This window comes from Manis pentadactyla, chromosome 8 (genome assembly GCF_030020395.1).
Source record: "Manis pentadactyla isolate mManPen7 chromosome 8, mManPen7.hap1, whole genome shotgun sequence".
Lineage (NCBI taxonomy): Eukaryota > Metazoa > Chordata > Mammalia > Pholidota > Manidae > Manis > Manis pentadactyla.
Genome location: NC_080026.1, coordinates 11,099,085 through 11,126,033, shown reverse-complemented (window position 1 = coordinate 11,126,033; position 26,949 = coordinate 11,099,085). Strand labels below are relative to the sequence as shown.

The window sequence follows — 26,949 nt, the reverse complement described above, 5'->3', positions numbered from 1 at the left end:
CTGTGTGGAGTCAGGGAAGAGAAAAATGACAAAAAGCAGGAAGAGGGATTTAGTCCCTGTGAACCCTCTCCAGGCCCCCTGCCTCCTCAGAGCCATTCTTGTGGTGGTCTCGGGTTTTCTCGGTTTTCTCACATAGGCCCTTTAAAAGGAGCTAGAGGCATCCTAGGGAGGCAGCCATGAGCTGTCATTATCTGTATGAGCATTTCTCAAGTGGTTTATAGGCCAGGATTAAGGCCTAGTCAAGAAGAGGGATCAGGAGAACCTGGCTAGAGTTTGGTCAAGGAGAGAACCTTTGTCACCATGTCATTAAAGGGCAAATCCAAAACATCAGTAATGTCCTGAGGGCTGTACCTTAAAAATCTCACCACTTCTCACCATATCTACGGCATGCCCCTGGTAAGTCACCATCATCTCCAAGTTACCAACAGATTGCTAACTGACCTCCTTTGGTCTATCGTCAACTTAGCTGAAAGAGTGGTCCTTTAAAAATTAAGTCACATCATATCTCCCTAAGGCTCCAGGCCCTTCAATGTTCCTTATCGCACCCAGAGTATAAAAGAAAGTCCTTCCACTGGCCTACATAGGCCCAGTGGGATCTGTCCCAACGTCCCTGATCTGTAACCACCCTCACGACATGACTTTCCCTCTTGCTCAGTCCACACCGGACTCACTGGCCTCCACTTGTTCTCTAAACAGGTTAGTAGGCTTCCGCCTTAGGACTGTAGCACTAGTTCTGCCTGGAATATTCTTCCTATAGATAATTACGTTTAACTCCCTCATGTCCTTTAAGTCTTTGCTCAAACCTCATCTTTTTAAAGAGGTCACCTTGAACATCCCATTTAGTACTGTGACCTACCCTTTCACCTCCCTACCCTTATCCCTGCATTCATTTTCCTTTTGTTCCACAGCATTATCTAAGAGGCCATACACTTTATTTATTCATTATCTTTACTTATTATTGTCTGTTCCCCCTGCTAGAATGTATACTCCAGAAAGGCAACGACATTCCCCCCACCTTGGTATTTTTTTTTTCCTTCTAAACTACATCACAGAGATTTAATAAATATTTGTTGAGTAAATGCATTACTCTAAGTGCAATTTCTTAGTGATATAAAATAAGCTCTATCAATGTTGTTTTTCAGTAGTTAGTGTGCTTACTTATTTATTTAGTTATTGTATTTAGCATATGAACAAATTCCAAGACAGAGGTAGGCTCTGGCTCTGGAAAGGAGGTTTGCTGAGCAGTGAAATCTTTACTCTTGTCTCAAGTCCTCTCATGGCTCTTCCCTCCCCACCTCCACTGCCATTCTATAAGGAGGGAAAGAGGAAACGAGGTGGAACAGGAAAGGAAAACATAATTAATTGTTTATATTATGCTGGTAAATGGAGCTAGTTATCTAAATTTATGATAAGATCAAAGGCCACCAAAGTTCGGAAGAAATACCATGAGTAGACATAATCATGAAGGCTTCACAGTCACCAGAAAACATGTATCTTGTGTAAAATCAATAATGTGATTGGCAAAACTTAGTAAAAACAATGCATTTTCTTGTTTATTCATCTAGTTTCTGGTGTTATTTTTGTACTCTTTAAACCCTTTCCTCTCATCATGTAAATTATATTTATTCTCTTTTGGAAATAGTATGGTTGGGGGTGGGGAGGGAAGAGGAAATGCAGTGTTTAAGAGACCATATTATTCAGCCACACTGGGTAAATATCTCAGCTTTGCTAACAACTATGCAACGATGGGTAAGAGACATGCAACTACCAACATTTTCACCCTTTAAAATGGAAATAGTAATTGTATATACCTGACGGTAGTGTTGGGGAGAATAGCACCTCACAACATACCGTGCCTGTTACATCACTGTCAGTCCATAAATATCTATTTTTATGGAATAATGGAATATTTTTTATAATAATGGAAAAGAAAAATATATAATTAAAAATTTATTTTTATACAGTAGTTTCATAAAATGATGTTCTTCATACAATACTACTTGAGTCAAAAGGCAAATTTTCATTACTATTATTTTTTTTTAACTCTGTATAGGCTCATTTGAATTTTTAAATTCCTACAATAGATAATTTATAATTTGAAATACTAGGTTTAGAGAGAGAGGTGCTGCAGACTGTGGTGCTGAAATCCCTCTCTGTATCTCACGGTACACGGTTGTGCTCAGGAGGTGAAATAATTTTCCCTTCACCCTTCTGAATTCTTGGCTGAGACCCCCGTCACAAAAAACAGATTAATAAGAGAAAAAACCCAGAAGTTTATGAACATGTATTTTCATGTATACCTGGTTAAGTACTCAGGGAGAAATGACTAAAACTCTAAATGGCTTAGAACCCCAGTTTAGATACCATCTTCAGCAAAAGAGAAAAGGGAGAAAGGGGTTGGGCAGAAGAGCTATGGGCAGGTTACCAGGAAAAGCGGTGTGAACAAGTGCGAGGTTTGTTATGCCGACCCAAATGTGTGTGCAGTCTTCATGGATAAGGGTCTAGTTGCCTCAGAGCAATAATCTTTGTCCTTCCCGGCAGAGAGGGGAAGAGGGACACTTTCATAAATTTCCTGCTTTTAGGCAGACAGAGGGAGAGCAGAGCCTTTTTTTTTGCTGCTGCTGCTTCTCACTGCCTTCAATTCAAAATAACCCTTAGGCCAAAGTGTTTTGGGGATGGTATATTCTGCAGCTGTTCAGTAGCAACTCCTTGGGTAGCTCCTTCTCTAAGCAAGATACACTGCCAGGAACTGTGAAGGATGTGGTATCATCTGATGTTAAGGGAACGAATGCACATTTTCTCCAGAGTAGCTTGTAGATTAGCAATCTTCCTTTCTGTGTGCCTCTTCCTGATAGTTAGGTTTCACAAGGTTTAACGTGTTCCTCCTCTGCAAGTACCCAAGCAATTGTTACTCAGCTTTGCAAGGCTGACTTCCCCTACTAATAGATAGTTAACACTTTTTTGTCCACATTCTTATTTTTAAGAAATGTTTTAGTGGTTGGCATATTCTTCAGAGATATCCCAGAATAACACCACCCTCATCTTTCCTTATTTTAAGGTAAAGCTACTGCTGTCCTGTTTTTTTCAAAGCCAGAGAGAGGTATACAATTCATTTGAGTTCCAGAGAAAAGCAGAATTGTCCATTACTATTGCCTAATACATTAAAATAATTGAGCATTTAACTTCTCACTGAGCTGTTATTCCTCCAGGGGGATATAATTGGGAGGAACATCTTCATGACTTTGCCCAAAGGTTGAGTCAGTGGTAGGGTTGCCCCCTGTATATTACCAACGAAAACCAGCGAATAATTTTTTAGTGTAAGTGCGTGTCTCCTGCGATATTTGGGGCATACCTACATTAAAAGAAAAATCATTGTTTACTTGAAAATTAAATATAACTAGACATTTGGTATTTTTATTTGCTAAATCTGGCAACTCTAGTCACCACTTACCTACCAAAATACAAATAACCCTTTGGGAAAAACTGGCATCAAGTTGGTTTTAGCTCAGAAGCACTCACCTTGGAGCAGAAGTCAAGGCTTCAAAGTTTCTGATAATGTGACATCAACTTACGCAAATATAAATCTGAGTAACTGCTAAGTCTTGAAACTTACACACATGTATTTGGAACTCCCGCTGAAAAGAGTAGAGGAGTAGGTTAACAGAAGTCATGGAAGGGCTGGTTTTGGGGGTTCCCGCAGAAGAAGAGAAACTTTGGCCCTGGGAGCCTTTCCCAGGTGGAAATCACCGAAGCAAAGGCTCCTTCGCGTTTTAGTGCGGAGAGCGCGCGAGACCTGAAGGAACCTATAGGAACCGAGGAGGAAGGGGCTGGGCTCTGGAGGCCAATTAGAGACAGGAGGGTGGGACTGGACGCAGGGTAGGGTCAGGATTCGACCGGGTGAACTCCGTAGGGCGGGACTCGGCCAATAGGAGCCGGGCAGGGCGGGGTTTGCCCGGGAGGGGGCGGTCCCGGGGAAGCACACGGCGCGGCCGGCGCGTCTTTCCGCCTCACCTTGCACCTGCGCCTGTTTGCATCTGAGCCTTTGTGCCAGCGAGGCGTGCGCTGACTCGAAGGGTGACGGGTGGCGGGTGACGGTGACGCTCGCTCGGCTTGTCATGGCATACCCGGGATACGGAGGAGGGGTGAGTCCTGTCCGCTTCGTCGCGTCCTGCGCCCCCGCCCCCGCGGGCGGTGCCTACACGCCGGGCCCGCCCTCCGCCCCTGCTCCCGTCGCCCGCCTCCGTACGGAGCAGCCCGGGGATCCCACGGAGAGCCGCAGGGGTTCCGATCCCTCAGGGCCGCTTAGACGCGTCCTTATTGGGCCAGCGATGTAGTGTGTTATTAGAAATTTCCTTCCTGGACTGGGGGAACAAAGCACCCTTTTCTTGTTCCAGTAATCTTTTGTGGTTCCTCCATCCCCCCGCCCCCTGCCGTTAGCTTTGTAGACATCCTCTTTCCGAATTTTTTGACCACTTCTTTTTTTCTGTCCAAAGGCAGTCTGTTCCCCTAGACCTTTTTTTTTTTTTCTTTGGCTGGGGTAGGGTTACTCTTTTTTACATACCTGTTTATTCTGCATCTCTTTTGAAAGTTGGAAATTGTAATTTGTGGTTATATACTCTATTTTTGAAGGTGACAGATCCTTTGATGGTCTCCGCTTTTCAAAAATCAAGATTAACCATCACATCTATTTTTTATGTTTTTAATCCATTCTCTTAATGTTTACTGTTTCCTTTTTTGTCCTTCATTGCATCATAATCCAGTTTTTAACTACCTCCTTGAATGCATTTCCTGGAGCTCCCATACTTCTTGCATGCCTTTGCCCTTAACACATCCCGCACCGCAGCTGTTCAAACTACTTGTAGTCTCTTACTCTTTGTCCTTTCCTAACCTCATACTTAGAATTCTTTTCCGTTTTTGCCTTTTGGAAATCTCTGCTCATCCTTCGAGGATGCAGGTCAAGATTTTGTTCCAAATGGAATAATGAACAATCACGATACTAATTCCTCCTTCAGACTCATAAAAATGCTGAGTAAAATGCCTTTCTAAGGTATTAAATACGTATACAACGTTCCAAAGTGAAGAAGAAAATAAGAGAGGCCCATAGCCATAGCAGGAGACAAACAGTATGTGGCCTCTGGGGTCAGACTATATGTGAACAGTGATCTCCTTACTAGTTATTTGACCTTAACAGGTCAGGAAACCTGAAGTTTCAGGTCCTCAATTGCAAAAAGGACATAATACTTACATACATCATAGAGTTGTTGGAAAATATATCACATAATAGATGAAAAGTACTTAGAATAGTACTGGGATATATAAAGCTCTCAGTAAATATTAGCTGCATATTATTATTGTTGGTATTTTTGTTGTTCTATGCTTACTGGTTTTGAAGAGGACTGTTGCTGGAATTATCACTTTAATGATCTGTTTTTGGCGTCTTGCTTTTTAAAAAATGAGTATTTTCTAGTAGAGAGAGTGTTTCAAGCTTATGCAGTTTCCCATGATTAATTCACAATTTCATTGCATATTGCATTTACCATTGATTCTTTTATGTATGTGTCTTGAGATACATTACTTATTAGTTTCACTGCAGGTGAAATTTTTTTTTTTTTTTTTTTTTACTTTTTCCCTAATGATACGATGGCAAACTCTTTTTAAATTGTGCCTCATATTCATCTATTAGATGAAGTTTTTAGAGGCTAGAGGGTTTTTTTTTTCTTTTATACTTCTTTTGATGCTGGGTAACATATTAATGTCCTGAATTATGTCTTCATGTAGGATATCTAGCATTTTGTAGGTAACAGCTTTTGGGATAGTGAATTTGGTAGCTGATAATTTTTCCTGCTTTTCAGTGTACTCCTCATAAATGTTTTCTTTTAAACTGACTTTGGTGGGTTATAGGTAATAATTTGCATTTATATTTGTGTAAATTTTATAATATTTGTAATTACTAGATTTCTCCTTTTTCACTCTTACAGTTTGGAAACTTTAGCGGTTATGTGGCAGGAATGCAGATGCAGAGGGGACAGCCGCTGCCAGGGCCTATCTTACTCCCTGGTGCGTGCTCTGGGTACCCTGCATATTCAGACAGTTATTCCGCAGCAGGAGACCCCATGTGGACGTATTTCTCTGCTATTGCCGGGCAGGTGAGATTCTCAGTGTAATGCACAAATATCAGTTTGAAAAAAATGATTGCTGTTTAAAAGAAATATCAACTCTTTTATTTAGGGTATCATTTTAAATATGTACGCAATTTGTATTATAAACTGATCCAGACTAATCTTCTTCCTGAGATCAGAGATAAGGGTGGTGAGATTATTTCAGTTTTAAGAGTCTGTTAGTATGATCCATGACGCATTATTCATTGCACTAAAAGAGGAAACGGAGTCAGAGACGATCTGGAAAACAGAGATCTCAAGATAAAAATCTTGAGGAAGCTAGGCAGAGTATCAAAAGGGCGACATATAAATTGTGGATGGTTCTGGGAGAGGATTGATAGTAGAGTACATCAGGAGCAGGTAAAGACAACAGGGCAGAATGGAGGTTCAAATATCGGACTAATCAGCAGAGCCAGATTCACACTTGAGTCTTAGTCACATTCCATATCTCCTTTCTTTTATACTGTTCACGAAAAATTTATTGCGTTTTGAATCTCATAGAACTTTGATAACATTTTTCATTCATTATTCATTCACTTAAGCATTCACTAGGTCCCATATGCTTTGCTAGAAACAGATGATAGACACAGAATTAATATATGTGTGCAGACACTTTGTTTTTGTGACCCCAATTTCATTCATAACCTTCTTTTTCCTTCTCTTCTGTAGCAGAGGTTAGAAAGCCCTAACACTCACCGTCCCAGACCCCTTTGTAACTAGTAAAGGTAGCCATGTGCCATAGGCCTGGCTATTGAGATGTAGATGCAATTTCTTTGGGATGCTTTCCTTTTCCAAATGAGAAAAACCATGGAAATTAGTGTTGTCCTTTGTGTTCCTTCATTCTTCCTGCCTAGAAAGGAGACTTGGAGGTAGTGACCTTAAGGCAACAAGCTTGAGATAAAGACTCATAGATAGGAAATGTAGAAAAATGTGAAGAGGTTGATTGCATCATTAAAGTGCCATACAGTCTTGTTCCGCCTAGCCCCAGACATCTTGCATTAAACAATAAATGCTATTGTCCTTAATAGCATTTTCTTCTGTTCGCAGCTAAATGCAGTCCTGTTACATTATACTATTTTTATCTGTAAGGAATTCGTAAGTAGTAGAATACTGGGAATAGGTCTACCTATTTACTGACAGTAAAATAAATCTGTTTTATGAGATTACAACTTAAAAGTAACTGGACATGCATATTCAGAGACATATCTGACATCTGTTACAGCTGTCAACAACAACTTGCTATGTTTTTACTGTTTGACACTTTTCTTAAATTATCTACAGTCTTGTGCTTTTGAGTAATTAAATTCCATGAGGACTTAGCCTTTGTCATAGTCCCCCTTATCAAGTAGGCACTAGAAATATATTTGTCATTCAGTGTGTCAAATAGATGCATAAACTATCTCATTTTCAATTTTTAGTCTACATATGTAGATTTCATATGTTGAATTTTGCCTAGCTTTAAAAGATTAGGTATAATACCAGACCTACAGACATTATGGTCCTAGAGCCCAATTACTAACTCTTCTCTGCAACTGGAGTCTTTTTGATCGGCCTCATGAATAATGATGCTCTATGACAAATATCCACTTAAAGGTTTCTGCAGTGTTCCTTTTTATGGGATGATGTTTTCTGAACAGTAGTGATTCAGTCACTAGTTGATTAGGGGAAATTCTGTTTTGTACCCCATATAAATACACACATGTGCATGTCAGTAGTACTAACAACTATAACTCTAGTATGCATGCTGCCTCTACTTTTCCACAAAGCAGCTCTGTGAGGTAGATCAGATAGGAATTAATATAGGGAATAAGTGGTGATTAAGATTGAGTAACTGAAAAAATGGGACTTACACTTGAATATCCTCTCAAAATCTTCCTATTAGTTAAGCTAACCAATGACAATTGATTTTTTTAATAGTGATCTACCTAAAGCTCTTATTATTTAATTAGAAAATCCTGTTTTCTACCACTAATGCTGTGTGATTCAGTTGAGGGTATACAGTTGATCATGAACATCAGCTCAAACTGTAGGTAAAGAAATCCAAAACTATCACTTGGATTTTCTCCATAAAGTTTAGGAAGACATTTCTTATTTGTCAGTCAACTAAGATAACAAGTTTTCATAAAATGTATGAAATGTTAGTATGAAGTAGTGTGCTAGGAGAATGCTTTCTGATGGTGATAACTTTTGGCAAAGCTGTTCAGGTTGTTTTTCTGACTCCAAAAATTCTATAGAAAGCACATGTAAAATAGAATTTAATTAACTAATTAGATTTTAGATTTTTTAATTAAATCCACACTTCAATGAAAAATTTTAATCTTTTCAACCTTTTGGAATAGTAAATGAACATGGCCACAGACTGTAAAAAATGTCTATAGTTTAACCCAAGAACCGATGGTAATTGTCTCCATTCTACTGAGCAACAATTTTGTACCAGGACCAGAGGATGCAAAGATGAATGAAATTTACAAAGATCTCTCTACTCAGAGGGATTGACACGTATGAAATGAAAATGACATAGGTAAAGAAATGGTAAAAGGTGAACGGATAAAGATTATAGCAACACCAAGAACATACTCTGATCTTTATACTTACTCTCTTTGCCTAGAACAACAATGTCCAAAATGAATATAATATGAACCCCCAGTGCAAGCCACATATGTAGGCTTAAAGTCTCAAGTAGTACATTTTAAAAAGTAAAAAAAAAAAAAAAATAGGTGAAATTAACTTTAATAATAATTTGATATATTGAACCCAATATATAAAAAAATACTAGCATATAAATATGAAATCAATATAAAACTTACAAAATATTTTACTTTTTTTGTTACTAAGTCTTGAAAATCTGTGTGTATTTTTCACTTACAGAACCTCTCAGTTCTCACTAGTCACATTTAAGTGCTCAGTGGAACATAATCGTTAATGGTGGCTAAATTGGACAACCCAGGCTTAGAACTCTTTCCCTCAGACGTCTGCTCCTTTACTTTCTTCATATCTTTCTCAAAACATACCTTATCAGTGAGGCATTCCTTAAGCATTTATATAAAATAGCATTACTTTTTAAAAAACATAATATTAGTGGCAAAAAGTCTATGATGAATAGATATCCAATTTTTAAATTAAGGATGTAGCACTCAACTCAGTTGCTGCCCCTTGATATTGACCCTGTTTAAGTCTGTAAAGCCTGTCCGACTTATATAACAATTTTGTATGTGTAAGATATGCATATATATACCAGTTTACTTATGTTTTAATCTGCTTGTTCTTGGAAGACAAGCCCAAATATTTATTAGAACAATGTAAGGTAAAGGATTTTATATTTCAGTGACTTAAAAAAGTTTTGTAAGATGAAGAGTTTATAAAAGATAAGAACTTATGTTGCTCTGGGATGTTTTCATGAATTTAATGGAAAATTTCCTGAGTTTTACAGCATTTAGTTCTCGAGTCTGATAAAATAATAAACTTAGTTTTTCATGAAAAAATGACACAATCATGTCTGTAGTACGAGACATATAAACAGACTGTCAGCCACCTTGTCACAGGACCGAGAAGCGGGGGAAAGGACATGTGGGCCTTGCACGTAAAGGAGCAAGGAGAAATTTGACAAATGAAGTTTAAAACTCTTTTTTATTTTGTGGGAGGGGAAATAATAAGATTTTCTCAGTTTCGTTCCATTCCAAAAGGGTTAACAATGGCTAAATAATTTCATATTCTTTAATTCAAATTGAATTTATACTGACCTTTGATGTGTATTTCTTAAGCCTAAAACTTTTCAGTTTTGCTTCTCTATAAACTTGGTTCTTTCTCTACAAAAGAACTTCCATACTCTTTCTTCAAGGTTCCTTCTTTGTCTCTGGAAAGAGAATTTAGAGAGAGGTCTTCTGTGCACTAAGTGGACTTTTGTAGAAAACATAGAAGAAACTCTTACTAGAACAGATATTATCAGACCACATAGGATTGATTTCCCTTTATTTTAATTGGATTGGCACAGATTTTTAGTAAATTCGAATTTCTCTTTTCTAGAAAGCTTCAAATTTGAGCCTTTTGTTTGCACAGTATATTATTCTTATAATTGAGATAACAATCAATGAAGCATAGTAATTCTCAAGCAGAATACCATCTTCCCACTTAAGAAAGGTTAAAGAAAAAATTATATTATTTTCAGTGTACTAGCAGACTGGAAACATTTTTTTTTAATTAAAAGAAAGAAAATCATTTTCTACCTCTACTTCTATTTTAATAATTTATAAAAGATTGTCCTTTAAAATTTACTCTAATTGACAGTGACCTGGCATTTGTGTCATCATTTCACTGAGATATTGTTGACACTGGTATCTGTAGACTTCATTGATTGGTCTTTTTTTTTTAATCCATAATTCCTTTTTGGGTGACATTAGAAATATGCTCATAGTTTTTCATTATCTTGAAATATAGTAATTGGAGGGAAATTGAAAAAAGTATCAGAGAAAAAATTTCTAACCTAGCTCCCTATCTAAAAATATCTGTAGTTTTTTTTTTAAAGTCTAATTTTCTAACTACTGAATTAAAAATTTCATAAGCAAAATCTCCCAAATATGTACCCATGTAGGGAAAACTACATGGATAGTCTATTGAGAAGAGGGCTTCTCAGTATTTATTCCTGTTAGAACCACTGGAAGTTTTGTTACAGTGAATTCTTTGCTAAAGATCTATTAGAATATGAACATTTAGAGTGTTCCTTAGAAATAGTTTGTAAAAGTTATTTTTATTTCTTGGGGCTCTTACAAAGCTCATTTTAAATTTGCCTTCTTGATCCTTTCTCAGAGCTACTGTTTTACATTTGTGATAATGTTTGTGATGCTTCCAAGTAAATTACTCTGTATTTTTGTAGAAAATAAGATGAAGTACTGAAATATAATGAGAATATTCAACCTGTTTCACTTCTATTGTGATTTCTTGTTTGTTAAAAATTTTATTTCCCATAAGAAGTTCACACAAGAATGTTTGGGTGATAATCTGAAGAATAGTAACAAAATGCAAGGGACTCTAAAGTTTGCTGGAGGTAATGCTGGGGGGAAAAAGATAATTTTTCCTCTCAGTTAAAAAAGCTTCAGTATTCTTTAGAAATAATTTCCCCCAAAATGAACATGACGGAAACATTTTTTGACACTTTTCTGAACACATTTTGGGCATTTCTAACTATTTTAAATAGAAATACAATGATTCTTGCAAGATAGTATTTTGAGCTATTATAAGAAAAAGTGATTATGCTATTTTTCAGAAACAAAAAATTTTATTTGAAATACTTGAAAAATTAATAGACTATAATTTGTGAAAAAATTACTCGTGTTGTATGATCTGTAATGTGCCTTTTCTGTCAATAATTCTCTCTATAATTTTATAGTTGATAATAGAGTAATATTTTGAAGAATACATATTTATTGATTGGCCTAGGATAGCCAATTAGTGTTTTAATATGCTTTTACACAACTGTGCATTACACCAGGTTATAATTATTTTTTAACAGGATGGTGAAGTGGATGCTGAAGAACTTCAAAAATGTTTGACCCAGTCTGGAATTAGTGGATCTTATTCTCGTGAGATCTTCTCCCCTCCCTCCCCTGCCCCTTGAAATTGGAATTGGAAATACATTGTCTAGCTTTTTGATCCCATACTTAAAATACTTTAAAAAATTTTAAGTCACAGATATACATGCACATAGTTTAAAGAGTCAAAAGATTCTGCAAGGCTTGTTTAAAAAAACAAGAAACAACTGCTCATTGTGCGTTCCTCTCCCTCCAGTGTGAACTACTTATAGGGGAAAATCTCTTGTGCTTTTTCAATTCAGAGGATTCTTGTGAAAGTTCCCACCTGATCTCAAAATAGCATGCTTTCTCTTTTTTTTTTAACTATTGATTTTCATTTTGAATGATTCTCAGTTGATGTCCTGATTTGGAAGATAAAGATTTAACTATTTTTCATTATTTAACTCAATGCTGTCCCTGCACTCCACACAGGAACAAATCCCATCCTCCCGTCCATCCAATGTCGCTAGGTAGTAATTTCAGTAAATAGGTCAGTAATCAGTATTTGCCTTATTACTATCAAAATGCTCTTTCTGTATCTTGTGATAATGTATGACTGATTTTCCTTTTTAGGTGTGGCTTTTTGCTTTTCCTGAAATTAATCACCATCCTGGATCTTTTGGTTGTGCTCTACTTTGCATAGCTGTCCTACTGGCCTGCCTTCACCTTCATTCTGGAACCATCTATCCCCTCTCTTTTGAATTAGATCCCCCCTTTAATTCATCTCTTGCCATCTTTTTTAATTCAATAAAATATAACATTCATTAGCTTGTTAATAAAAGAGTGCATGAGAGGTAAATTTTCTGAGTCTTCATCTGAAAATGCTTTTATTCTATGCTCAGAATTAAGTGATTGGCCAGGTATAGAAAGCTAGATTACAAATCATTTTCACTTAGAACTTTGAAGGTATTGTGCCTTCACATTAGCTTCAATTATTGTTTCTAGCTTCCATTATTGCCTTATTTTTCTGTTTCCTGCCTGTGTGTCACTTGTTTCCCTTTCTGGAGGCTTGTGAGGTCTCCTCTTTGCCCCTAGTCTGAAATTTCACAGTACTGTGCCGGGCTGTGTTGCGTGGGGACTCAGTGGGCACGCCCAGCCTGGGAACTCATTTGTTTAAGTTCTGGGAACATCGTTGTGATGTTGCGTGCACTTTCCTCTTTCTGGAATGCCTATCATTTGGACGGCATCACTTTTCTTACCTTTTCTTTTCTGTGTCTTGTTTTCCTCTCTACTTTTGGGGAAATTTCTGCTATCTCCAGATCCGCCCCCTACCTCCCCCACCCCCATTTGTTTGATTGTCTTTCTTATTAGATGCTTTTTTCTCAGGGGTCTGATGATCCTCAGCTGCTCATGTTCAACTCAAAGGCTGGCTGGAAGCCCTGAGGCTGTGCTTAGGTGCTGATGGTAACTTCAGTGTCTGGCGGTTTGGCCAGGCAGTTGTTGTTCAGCTCTGGTATCGGTATCTTTAGGGATTTCCTTTGGGGCGGGTTGTCCACTTGATCTTGTGTCTGGGAAGAAGGAGTGAGGACTCAGCAGCGTTCTCAGTCTGTTGTAAATTGTCATTTAATTGCCTTGTTTTTAGTAGACAGCCCTGTTCTCAGTCGTGCCTGCTATCCTGCAGTCCAGAGACCTCTCCGGAGAATAAGGCCCCAGACTTGTACTGGGTGTGGGAATAGCATGGTAGCACCCACGGAGCTGAGACACGGAGGGGATTTGGGGCTTTAAATTCTTCCTAAATATTCAACCTTCACTCAGATCTCTACGTTCACACCCATTTTCAGAAGTACTGCTAATTCTTCAATGTTTGGGGTCTAGGATAACTAGATTTCTTCTCAACTTTTCTTATTGCAAGTTGAGGAATGAAACATCCAGTTTCATCTTACTTTGTATTTTGTTGATTGTGAATGAATGTTTTAAAATGGAGATTTTAGAATTGCCCCTCTACTTAGTGAAACTTCTCAGTGACTTCCATTGCTCTGAATCTTAGGGTGGCATTGAAGACTTCCATGATCTGGTCCTCATCTGCCTTTCTGATGTCATCACATACCAGTTCTTCACCCCGAGCTTTAGCCAAATCCCTGACTCCGTAACTTCAGCCAAAACCCATCTTGTCTTTTGTGTTAGGAAGACTTAAGTCCTCCTTTTCCCCCTGTTGGTTTTGCTTTTATAATCACATATTAAATTATGAGGTCTTTTTTATGAGAAGTGAGTAGTTTGAAGGTAGTAATTTTTATTTTAGTAACTTTTTTTTTTTTTTTACCATGGACACTTAATAAACAATGAAAGTTTGTTGGTTGGGGTGGTTGCGTATTTTGGGCAGTTTTTAAATGTTTTGTTTTATAAAATAGAAATTGTCATAATTTTACTTGGTCAGACTCCAATTCAAGTAATAAATATGTTTTACAGCCTTCAGTCTGGAAACCTGCAGAATTATGATTGCCATGTTGGATGTATCCTTGAATAAAAATAGAAAATAGGAGAATATAGAATAATTGCCTTCTGAATATTAAGGCAATTTTGATTATAAATGACCATAGTAAACCTGAGAGTTTAAACATAGTTTGTGAGATCCTGTTTGAATTCCATATTCTCATTCTACATAGAAATCTACTCATGCTAAATTTGGCTACCTCTTGCAGAAACATACTAACAAATTTTTAGTCAGTTATTTGGAGTTTTGGGTTGGGTCAGTTCTTTTTGGTATCAAAATTAATTTTTGTTAATAAAACTATCAGAGAGATTACACAGGAAAAATGGGATTTAATGAATTCAAAGAACTTTGGGCAGCTCTTAATGCCTGGAAGCAGAACTTCATAACTATTGATCAAGACCAGAGTGGCACAGTAGAGCATCATGAATTGAACCAAGCCATTGCTGCTATGGGTAAGAATATTAAAATTCTTTAGAATCCACATGATCAGATGAATCGTGACTGTTTAAATTTGATAACTAAAAAAAGATACATTATTTCACCAGCTGTTAAGTTGAAGATTATAAATTCTGACTAAAGATCTTTAAAAAAACCACTTTATGATTTTTCAAAAGATGATCTGTTATACATTCTGATTAATAAAATAATTTCTGCATTTCCTCTGTTGAGTATATTTAAATTTATTACTTTCATTGCTAGTACTCACCACTAGTGTTGCATTCTTTTGCAACTTAGTGAGATCTCTAATTTGACAAGAAAAGCTTACCTAAATCAAGTACAGGTTTCCATATCGTAGTCTAGCTTTTCAGCAATAAAAACCATATTTTTCATTTTTCCTCTTCTTGTTATGTAGTGTGGAATACACTGTAGACTCCAAAATGCCTCAGAGTGGGAAGTCTGCATTTTATAATATTTTTAAAGAACAACTTTTAAAAATCATATTTCTGATAAACTAATGTTCTCAGTCTACTTTCTTTCAAAAAGTGATAATATAAAATGGTGTTTAACTTGTTTACAGTTAATATAGTTTTATGTCATTTTCTTAATTGTTTACCCTTGTGATATTATTTACATTCGTTTCTAAACAAAATATATTTGTAAGAAAATAAAACTCTTGGAAGTTAAAATCTGAACCCAGTGCAAGTTATCTCAAATTCCAACTTAAAGAAGTTAAAACTAATGGTTTGTTTTATCTTATAATTAGACATTTTAGCTTAATAGATGGTCATTTTAGTGACAATCCTGGCTATATCATGTGTAGCTCAGTTATAGAGCATTAATACCTAGTGAATTAAACTTGCTTCTTAATTCAGCATAACATTGGAAAATAAATATAACCTTTTGCCAAAAAAGCTACCAAAGAGTTCACATAGGCAGTTGAATGTAACAAAGAAGCATTGTATGTTATTCAAATTTAAGCTCTTCAGCTGTATTTAAAAATACTCAAGGTATTTTGCTGAGAATTCTGTGGGAAATCTTAAGAATTTTATCAGTACCATTTACATATAATTGTATCAGTTTGCATGTTTTAGTTGCTACTTCTATTAATTTATGCCTTTTATTTACTTATAGTAAGTTTCCTGGATTATATTTTAATTATAGCTACACACAGAATTTTTTCCTATTATGTTTATTATTGTTGTTTTCCACTCTGAATGGATTACTATCTTTTTTCCAAATCTCATCCATTAATATATAAGACAATAATTCTAGGTCAATATTTTTACAGTGAAGTGTATACATATATAGAAGTTGCTAAGAGAGTAGATCTCAGTTCACCTCATAAGAAAAAAAAATTTTAACTGTGTGGTGATGGATGTTAACTAGATTTATCATGGTCATCATTTTGCAATATGTACAGTATTGAATCATTTTGTTGTACATGTGACACTAATATGTCAATTATACATCTATTAAAAAAGGGGGAAATGTAGGCTTTAAATGATAGTAAAGATCACTATTAATTCTTGATATTCATTAAAGAACTATAAAATTACAGAATTGAAAATTTGAAGCACTAAAATGTGTGAAATACTCTAGACATTATTTCAATCAAAATACATCTTGAAAACACAAAAAGTTAATAATTTCCTCCTTAGCTTCTTTATTATAAAATTAGTATTGTGATATTTATGTAACACTTAACTATTAATAATGAAGACTGTGATCATTTCTGTGTGTGTTTTGTTTCTAGTATATGTGTGGAATGAATTTTGAAAAATTATGATTTTTTAAAAATGAATTGTGTTAATGGTGTTCTTATGGTACTTAGTTTTAGAAGTTTTAATCTACCCATCTCTTTTTCTAGGTTATAGGTTGAGTCCTCAAACATTAACTGCTATTGTTAAACGGTATAGTAAGAATGGCAGAATCTTCTTTGATGATTATGTTGCTTGCTGTGTGAAGCTTCGAGCATTGACCGGTAATGACCTTTTTAAAATGAGTACAGTATTGTATAGCTACTTTTCTGAATAGTGTCTCTCATTTCCTTCACCAAGTTTATATTATGTATCTTCCCCCTTTATTCACCATTAGACCTAATCAGAGTTTTACGGCTTTAAAAATTTAGGATTATATAAATAGTGAAAAATTGTTATAGCTCAGTTTTGCAGTTCTCTTCATGTCTCAGTTGCCTGGGACATGGAATCACTTAAAATGTAATTGAGTATGAAATTAGTCATTTTTTAGTACCTGGGAACACCAAGTATTTGAAACTATAGATTTTAAATCATAATAAAAAAGTACCTTTTTTGTTTAAAGATTTCTTTAGGAGAAGAGATCACTTGCAGCAAGGAGTTGTGAATTTCATGTATGATGATGTGAGTATTCTGAGTTAACATTTGGTATTTACAGTGTTCTGATGTGTTCATAGTTGTCAACAATTTGTAAATGCTCTCTGGTACCAACACTGGGAATAGTATATTTTACAGACCATTATTCCTTTCTTGTATTTTTCAGCTGAATGCATATATGTAAGATTCAATATAGGTACAAATACCAATCTTGACTTCATATTAAACATGAAAATATGCATAAATTTTATGAACAGTTTTGGCAGTTCATCTTCAAAATGATTTGTTAAGGTAAAAATACCTTTTTCATAAAAAGTAGTTTGCTTTTGCTGGTCTTCTAAGAGAGACAGGAAATTTTCATCTATGATAGGTTAACAAGCTATTCATTTCTCATTTCAAAGTTGATGATTCCATTTTTTTTAGTTGAAGCTATAGGAAAATTATGTTTCGCATGTGCTTTAGTGTTTCAAGGTTTTTTTTTGTTGTTATGTGAAAGTTTTAGGATATGTTGGTTTGAATTACACTTTGGAGACTTAAATTTCCCCTCTTGTGAAAATGCTTTTATGGAGTATTAAAAATAGTACTAATAAAAAAAAACATTTTATTATTACCAGCTGATGATATTGCTTATATATTAGTTTTTGCAGGGTACGATGGCGATTTAAATGTCTAGAATTTGAAAGATGAAGAGATACTGTGAATATTTTTACCTGGAAGAAATGAACTGGACTAATTTGAATTAAACTTTTTGGGGCTTTAAGCATGTTTCTACTTGTTAAACTCTCTTTCCTTTCTGTATGCTTTTATGTTAGTGCACAGTTCAAAGCAATATAAGAAATGTTTTTGTATTTGGGATATTATTTCTTTTAAAAACGTAATGACTTTCCTGATATGTGCATAGTGACAAAATATTATGTGATTAATTGATGTAAATATCTCTTAATTTTTAACATTATAACCCTAGAGGAATGTACTTACAAGATAGATTATATAAGAAGTCAAATAATCAAAGCCTCACTAAAACTAATTTATGATTGTGTGGATTGCAAATTATACTTTGAAATTTTGTTGGTAGTTGGTTTTTGTTGGTAGAATGAGCTAGAAGGGGAGCCTGGATTTTGTACCATATTTGAAATAGGGCTTATTCCTTAAGTACATAATTAGAGAACAGAAACTAACAGGTTTTTTCCTCTGTAGAAGAAAATTGTCTGTCCTAGATTTATCTTAAATCACTTTAGGTAGACTATAAATTAATCTGTAGTGAAATAAGACTTACAGGAGCTATTATTTTTCCTTTTTTATTTTTTACAAATTGTGTATTTTTCTTTGATGTGGTTTGTTGTCTTTTGTGGAAAAGAAGTTCTTAAATAAACATGACTTTCCCTCTGTACCTCATTTTGTTAATGGAGACATAGATAACCTAAAATAGCATCTTCTGCTAAGTCTTGATTCTTTGGGAATGATACATTTTTGAAATGTCAACTTTCAGGTTTGTTCTCTTAAGTACCTTGTTGTTCACACATAATGGCAACTGCGTATAAAGTTTAAAAATCAAGTAATCTACCACTTTGTTTAAATATTCAGAAACTCTAAGTTTTACTTTGTTGACAGCATTAGCTGGGGGTTTGGGCATTTTTTTTGAACCAGTCTTTTGAACCCATCTATGTATGTGGGTCCTGAGTAGAGTGGACACCACAGCAACAATTTCTAAGTGGTGTTACTATGGAAATTGCAAAGTCGAGTCACCAGGTCCTTAGCATTTAAGATCCCTGATATAAGCTGTTGTAATTGGCAAACACTCTAAGTCTTTCTTAATGAAGATTTAATAAATCACATATTTTTCTTACACTTTATCTGAGTGTCTTCAGCTTAAAGGTGAATACAAAATATAATTATAGTATGGCTGGTGACCAAATAATACATGCTTTTTATAAAATTCCATGTTTTTTAAAAGATGGAGGATAAATAGAAGTATCTTGAAAAAAGTCTTTTATAAACTTAAAGAATTTTAAATCAATTTTCACTTTTAACAGTCCTGGAAAGAAAGAAATGTGTAACCATTTTGACATTGATAATTTTATTTAATTAGCTTTTGAATTCATTGGTCAGCTTCATAAAAATGTGTGAATAAATAATCCGTATAATTTGGTCCTCTGGCTACTAATTTTTTTCATGAACATATATTTGATAATGTGAGAGGACATTAGCAGCCATAAAAAAATAGAGAATTCTAATTAGAAGTGTTATAGGAAAAAGCTAACATAAACACTATTGCTCATGTTGAATAAGGCTGATAATGTGACTCAGCAGACTGGAACCTTAACATTCAGCTTATAGGTAGTTGAGTTACTATACTGTTCTGATATCAGTTATAGTTTTTCTTACTTGGAGGTGTTCATGGTTGGGGTAAAACTTTAAAAATGACATATGGTATTATTCATATGTTTCTGCCAAACGACACTTTGTATTAGAACTGTACACAATTCTCTAACTCATCTTTTTCCGAAAGTGTTCTCATGACTTCTGGTCATAAAAGATCTATGAAGAAGGAGTCCATGGCCAAACATATATGGGAAATTCTAATCTTCCTCAGGAAGCTTGATAAATCCTACTGTACATAAACTCCTGCTTAATTTTTTTTGACCCAGTTTTTCCCAAACTTTTGACCAGAAAACTCCTTTCTCTAGCATACTAATGTTCCATGATATTAAAAGGAAAACTACAGGCCCAAAGACACAGTCACATATGTTAATATCCCTATGTCAGCAAACCAAGACTGAGTATCTAACCCAGCTGAAGTCTCAGAACCCCCACCCCAGTCACCAGACATACAACTTTTAATTAGTCAACTTGGACTTCCCTTGTCAGCACTAGAAAATTTCCTGATAGACACCTTTTATTCCCCCTAGGAGGGTGACCTGGCTTAGAACAATGGATTATCTACTGCTAATTTCCATTTTTTCTGCTCCCTCTCTACTTTTAAAAACCTTTCCTTTTCTGCAGTTATCAGAGCATCTCTACTTGCTAAATGAGATGTTGTCAGATTCATGAATTACTTAATAAAGCCAATTATATTTTCAAATTTACTGGGTTGAATTTTGCTGTTTTTTAACAATGCCAATCCAACTTATTTGTTAGACAGTTCTTTTATCCTTTGTATTAAATAGATAATCTTATTAAATACATTAAGCCTAGAGAATATTTTACTGGGTTTTTTATACTGAAATGCAGTTCAGTTTTTGATGCTTTTAAGATAATTGTAAACAGACACCCCTTACTATGGTATAATTAAATAGTTTTATGACATATCACTGGAATATGAATATTGTATGGTGGTTTGTATTGGTTAACTCACACCCAGTTTTCTTATGATGTAAATTATTGAATAATGTACACTCAGTGTTTAAGTGCTTTTATTTATACCATAAACATGTTTCCATGTCATTTTGAGATTTTTTTAATAAACATTCAAATAGCTTGCTGTAAAGATTTTCATCATACAAAATCTGTCACATATATATTTTGAGATGCTTCAGTTCAAATAACAGTGCAGTAATTCATCTATGCCTAAAAAAACTACCAAAGGCTTAAATGTCAGGTATTGCCCTTCTATTTCAAGTGGCAGTTTACACATTTTGAATTATATCAAGGGGAAATCAATACGATTGAAATCTTAATTTGGTCCACTTCAAATATAATTTCAAGGATGTGCTCATTTGATCTATTTAAGCATGCATTCAGAAACAAAAAGTAATAAAAATCAATCTCAAGTGATATGTTTATTTCCAGAAAAGACATTTACCCTGGAAGAAAGAATTTATTAAAGTAGCTTAAGGTCTGTGTAATTAAGTGACAAAACATCAATTTGTGATTATTTTTTTAAATAAAACAAATGAAGTTCACTTGTAATCTTATGGCATAACTGAACTGGACAAACAAAATAAATACTATTTGTCAGAAATGTGCTTTTCTTTGTCCTTTTATGTTTGACAAACTCATAGATGATATGTTTTCTATTTGTAGCCATTTTTGGTGAAATTAATAGAATTAAGTTTGTAAAAACAGGATAAATCAAATCTATTGAGTAAAGATTTCTTTGTGTTAGCGTTTTTTTCCTCTTAAATTTTAAAATGAAACCGTGAGTGTCTTATTACGTTGAAACATATTAAAAATCATATTTTTTTGGTCTTAATCATTTACATAGTAAATTATGCAAGCACTGTGAAACAAATGTAAAATGTTAAGGTGTCTAAGAGTATGTCTAGACTTCATAATAATACATGATATAAAGAAAAAAATGAAAATTTAGACCTTCTGTTATTGTAGTGATGAATGCAGACAGAATTTTAAATGAATACTGTTCAAATAATTTGTAGCCTAGACTAAGGTCATAACATCAAATATGTCCATCTATTAAATTTAAACTTCTCTTGTAATTTAGAATACTGAGCACAAAAGTACTTTCCAGCAAAACATTGGGAAACTTAAGAAAAATTTCTCATCTGACTCACTATCAGCTCATTATTTGAATCCTTGGAAATCTCTGCTTTTAATTGTTTCTTGCCATGTCTTCCCTGCTTGCTTTTTAAAAAAACATGTTTCACTGGCAGTAAAGAAAATCTTATATTACTTAACATTCCTTTACCCAGGTAACTTGGTAGTACGCAGCTTTGTGTTTTATTTTGCAGGCATTCAAAACTAGGGGTGCTTCTGTCTATCTGAATATATAAGAAGTAGACACTGGCAGCACTTCTCTGATATTACATGTGCCATACAGTCGGGGGATGAGTAGAGTCCTTGCCTGTATGCTATGTGTGTTTTCAGGTGTTCTATTCTGCAACCTCAGAGATGTTGGCAATTTGGAAAGTTTGCAGGAGTGAGAAGAACTGGGCTAGGTCATTATTTAATATCTATAGTCAGAGACAAGTATGCTAGGAATTAGTACCTTCTGATACATTGTGTGTGTGTGTGTGCTTTGGGGCTGGAGACTGGGGTGTCTGTCTCAACCTTATCCCTCAAGCATTAAAATATACACAGTATACTTTACAAATAGATACAATCTCTTGTATTTTAAGTGACTATTTAGTCACATTTTATCTTACTGTGATTACTGAAATTTCAAAGGATAACCTGAACAGTGCTAGTGTATTTAAGAAACAGACTAATTAAAAATCCATATTCTTTTGAAAATGTCAGGCCATTTTAAAACAACTTTAGGAATAATGGAACTTTTGGATGTGTACTTAATTTCCCAAAGCTTGTTCATACTTTCTCATTTTTTGAACAGCCTCTCTTATAGCTACCAATACAGTGCTTTCTGTTAATCTGTATTTGGTTTGGTGTTTCATTTATTACACAGGGCAATGTACTCTTGGTTCTGGTTTTTCAAACCTTAAAAATGGAGGGGAATCTAAACCACTGAACAGACTAAATAGTCTTTAGCTTAGAGAAGTCATATTATGACCAATAGCTTACTTACAAGTGTTCTTTGAAGATAGTTTGGATTTTTCTTCTTAAATAAGAGAGAAATGATCCTAGGGGAGGAATTAAGACAGTATGAAATTTAGATCAATGAAAATAATGTTATCTGGATATTCTCATTCTTGCAAAAAAAGCATACATTATTTTAAAAGTTCTTAGATGTAAGTTAGCGCCTGTTTAGCCACCAGAAATTTTAAGTAATCAAACAATAGATGATTTAGTAAATTGCCATTGTGTTCTTGCCAGGCAATAATAAAAGTGAAATGTTTTTATGTTTGTTTGATTTTAGATATAATGCTTTCTGCCACTCAATCCAGCTTAACTAGTGTCCTGGTGGAACTCAGCAATGTGGTAGCACTGTTAAAGTAATGTGACTTTGTGAAATACGACAGCACCACCATGCCTATATTTAGTATTGCACTTAGTAAAGTGTTGGAAATAGTTGGCTTCTCTAATAAAAGTATCCTAACTAGCTAATGAGATTTACTTTCGTTTTCCCCAAAATAATTTTGTTTACAAATTCTTGAATTTTCATGTATAAATAGATCAGAAATTATATGCTTCATTTTTAAATTATGTATATATACTATTATTTTCAATTTAACTTGTACATTTTGAGCTACCAAAAATTTGCAACCATTTGTACATGATATTTACATTTTTCTTATTTACAGTTATTTGTAGGTTATTGCAAAACTAGTTGTGCAAGTAGATGACACTGTCAATACCACCTAAAGATCTTTGAAGAAAATATTTGCTAAAAAATAAATATTTCTGCACAAAGTATTTCAAAAGCATCATGATTTCATGCTACATTATGTGCATAAAGACTAGGAAAAAAGTGTTTTGGTAGATTGTTTCATTATGTTTAAAGCATTCCAAGCTGTTAAACTACTTAACCAGTGTGAATGAGCTTCTTTATATCAGATGACTGACATTTCAAAGTGATTACATATTATTTTTTGAAATGCGGTATTCTTTAACTGTAAACATTCTGATACACATTTTCCTAAACAAAATTATGGAATGCAAATTTCAGCTAAAAAGAGGTAATGTGCCTTTAATTAAAATCAGGTATCTAGGAGATTAAAAACTAGAGAATCCTCACTATTCTTATCTTATTTGGAATAAAGGGTACCAAATCATTTCAATGCTATTCTAATTATAGGGGCATTTTGATGAGACTATATGGAAGAATTAATTATAAGATTATTGATCCTTACATTTTATTCCTAAATAAGGATGATGGAATGATGTGGAGTGTTCTTATATACTCAAACACTTAATATAATGTCAGTATGAGAAAAAAATAGTTTAAAAGGTAACAGTTGTGATTATTTTCATTTAAAAATAAATACAGAGGACATACAAAGAATATAGGTTAAATGTATAGAATGCTTTAAAACTCACAGGTATACCAAATTATTTTCTCTCAAAATATAAATTAACTAATGGAAGTCAAGATATCATGACTACAATTTAGCAGTTCAACTAAGTTTTGATATTAGCTTTTCAAGAATAACCACATTAATAGTGTCAGTTCTTACTATACAAATATTTTATTGGGAGCATTTCTGTAATAACATTGCTATTCTTTAAAAAGTTTGACAATGAGCTTGGTCATTGATTGGTTCTGTTTTCCTAACATTGCATTTCTATAGATGTTTTATTCTATTTATAGTAATGAGTTATTTTTAATAAGCTTTCTTGTTAATCTCTCTCAACCTACACTTAATAGTTTACATACATGTCTTGTGATCATTTCTTTTTGTGCTTTCGGTTACTAATAATTCAAGTCTTACTGTGAATTTTCTTTTCTGTATTGCAAATTCTTAAAGCAAAGTATAGAGCATTTAATGAATTATTCTAAGCATGAGCACTGATCAATGACAATACCTAATATTTTATAAAGAATTTTAATGCACGATCCTTTCAGTTTTTAAAATGTTAATATCACTCCTTTGTAAGTTAAGTAGAACCGTAAGAAAACAGCTTTGAATGAGAATTCTTAAGAAATGAGGGAGTCAAGATATAGAAGCAACCTAAGTGTCCATCAGTAGATGAATGGATAAAGAAGATGTGGTACATATACACGATGGAATACTATTCAGCCATAAGAAAGAAACAAATCCTACCATTTGCAACAACATGGATGGAGCTAGAGGGTATTATGCTCAGTGAAATGTCAGGCGGAGAAAGACAAATACCAAATGATTTCCCACATTTGTGGAATATAACAATGAAGCAAAGCTGAAGGAACAAAATAGCAGCAGACTCACAGACTCCAAGAAGAGAATAGTGGTTACCAAAGGGGAGGGGTGAAGGGGTGAGGGGGTGTGGGTGAGGAGGGAGAGAGAAGGGAATTGTGGGGTATCATAATTGGTGCACATGGTGTGTGTGGGGTTATGGGGAAGACAGTGTACCTCAAAGACAAATAGGGACTCTGTGGCATCTTACTGCACTGATGGACGGTGACTGCAATGGGGCATGGGGGGGAGACTTGTTGATAAAGGTGAATTTAATAACCACATTGTTTTTCTTGTGAAACCTTCATAAGAGTGTATATCAATGATACCTTAATAAAAAAAAAGAGGGAGAGGGGGAAGCCATTGCAGACCTAGAAAACAACTGTGATGCAAATTTATAATTATGCATGTAGGATGAAGTTGATATTTGACAAATTTTGGTATGCTACAGCACAGGAAGCTTCCCTACTGGTATTCTCCTATTCTGAGCAAATGGGTCTTTGAGAGTTGTGTAGGAATCACTGTATAGATTTTTGTCCCAGAGGGTAAATACAGTCAGGGTTGGGTAGGGGAAAGGGCCGTGGAAGTGCACTGCCACCAAATACCATCTTTTTGATGATGCACAAGTTGCATGATGACCTTACAGCTATGTGTTGCTTGATGGTTTGCAAAGCATTTGCACATGTATAACTGAAGAGGGTTCTCAATACCCCCTCAGGATACTTAAGATGTAACCCCCATTTTTATAGTTTTGCATACTAGGGCTCACTGAGGGTTTGTTTTGAGAGTAAGTGGAGAAGGTAGGATTTAAATTCAGGTTTACCACGTTGAATCATCCCATTTCCATCCTTGCACACTAGAGCTGAGGCAGTCTAAGTCTTATAATGTATCTGTGCAATGAAGGAGTGGGTTTAGACGCCTGAAGAGAATCATTATCACTGTAAAAGTCTTTTTCTGGAAAAAAATAGAAGGTGTATTTTCTATAAAAATTGTATTTTGAAAATGTGTTTTCAAAGATCCATTTGGGAACTCCATCATGAGTCTAAAGAGGGGTTTCCACAGGGAGCCAGCCTGTGCAGAGCACGTTCTCATGGTGCTGAATCTCAGATCACCTCTGCATACTCGGCATTTCATGGGGATTCAGAGTAGATATGTTTGTAACGAGATTCATACTCTGTTATTATTATAAATAAGTACTACCTTAAAGCTATAAACCTAACAGTGCAAAATACAATTAAGGGAGAGAAAACAGGTCCACTTGCTTTTTCTGAATCAAAAACTTTAGTCTTGGCAACAGCTATTTATTTAGTTGGACTCATAGCCTATAATGAAAAGCTAAATTGTGGGAAATTGTTTTTCTCCTGATTGTTTTTAATGTCACATTCCTAGTTGACAACTGAAGAATCCAGTATTTTTTTGAGCACCTACTATGTGCCAGCCACTTTGCTATCTCATTTCCTCCTCAAGCTTCTTTGAAGCAGAGACCAGCATCTCATTTTTACAGATGCAGGAAAAAGACTCAGAAGTTAATGAACTTGCTCACTGTCACACAGTTAGTAATGAAAGAACTCATACTGAGACCCCAGCTGGTTTAAGCACAGAGCTGGTGCTCTACATTGGTGGTTCTCAAATCTTTGTGTGCATCAGGATCATAAGCAGGAGGGTTTGTTAAAGGATGATAGTAGAATCCCACCCTAGAGTTTCTCATTGAGTGGAGCCCAAAATACACATTTCTAACAAGTTCCCAGGTGGTGTTAGTGCTGCTTATTATAGGACCACACTGGGGGACACCCATCATCTTGACATCCAAGTGCTTCTATGGACTCACTTGATGGGCACATTTGTTTTCCCGCAAAAATAGGATTAGAAACCTAACAATATTTGAACTGTTTTTATAATTTGCAAAAAATTTTGATTTGCAGCAAGAAGTCTACTTAAATATATTGATCTACTTTTGGTTTTAAATTTGGATAAGCAATTTAAAGATACTATATTATAAATTAGTCAATGTTGCAGTTCATTTTTTATAACTAGAGCTACAAATTCCTTTTTTTAACCATGAAAAGCATTTAGAGGAAAAAGATTGTTAAAATTTTAGATATGCTGATGAGGTGATAGAATTTATCCTTTGGTAATATATGATGGGATTTTAAATGACATTTGGACAAGGCCATTGTTCTTTTAGGCATTTTGGAACCATTGCTAAAGATCAACCTCCAAAAAAGATTTTATAAGCAACCCTTAAACACACATATTCAACCTGACACCAAATGTTGC

At 34.8% G+C, this 26,949-nt stretch overlaps 1 protein-coding gene across 1 annotated transcript; it reads left to right on the top strand.

The window, feature by feature from the left end:
- The first annotated feature begins 3,951 nt into the window (after positions 1-3,951).
- On the top strand, positions 3,952-20,910 carry GCA (grancalcin). The gene is made up of 8 exons (XM_036884235.2): positions 3,952-4,142; positions 5,979-6,146; positions 11,665-11,734; positions 14,129-14,172; positions 14,458-14,605; positions 16,462-16,575; positions 16,914-16,972; positions 17,584-20,910. The coding sequence occupies exons 1-8, from the start codon at positions 4,116-4,118 to the stop codon at positions 17,608-17,610; spliced, it is 657 nt and encodes a 218-aa protein (XP_036740130.2). The 5' UTR covers positions 3,952-4,115; the 3' UTR covers positions 17,611-20,910.
- The last annotated feature ends 6,039 nt before the right edge of the window (positions 20,911-26,949 follow it).

Coding starts and splice junctions, on each gene's coding strand:
- GCA (XM_036884235.2), top strand. CDS start 4,116: ATGGCATACCCGGGATACGGAGGAGGG. Junction 4,143..5,978: donor ACCCGGGATACGGAGGAGGG/GTGAGTCCTGTC, acceptor TCACTCTTACAG/TTTGGAAACTTTAGCGGTTA. Junction 14,173..14,457: donor TTATGATTGCCATGTTGGAT/GTATCCTTGAAT, acceptor TAAAACTATCAG/AGAGATTACACAGGAAAAAT.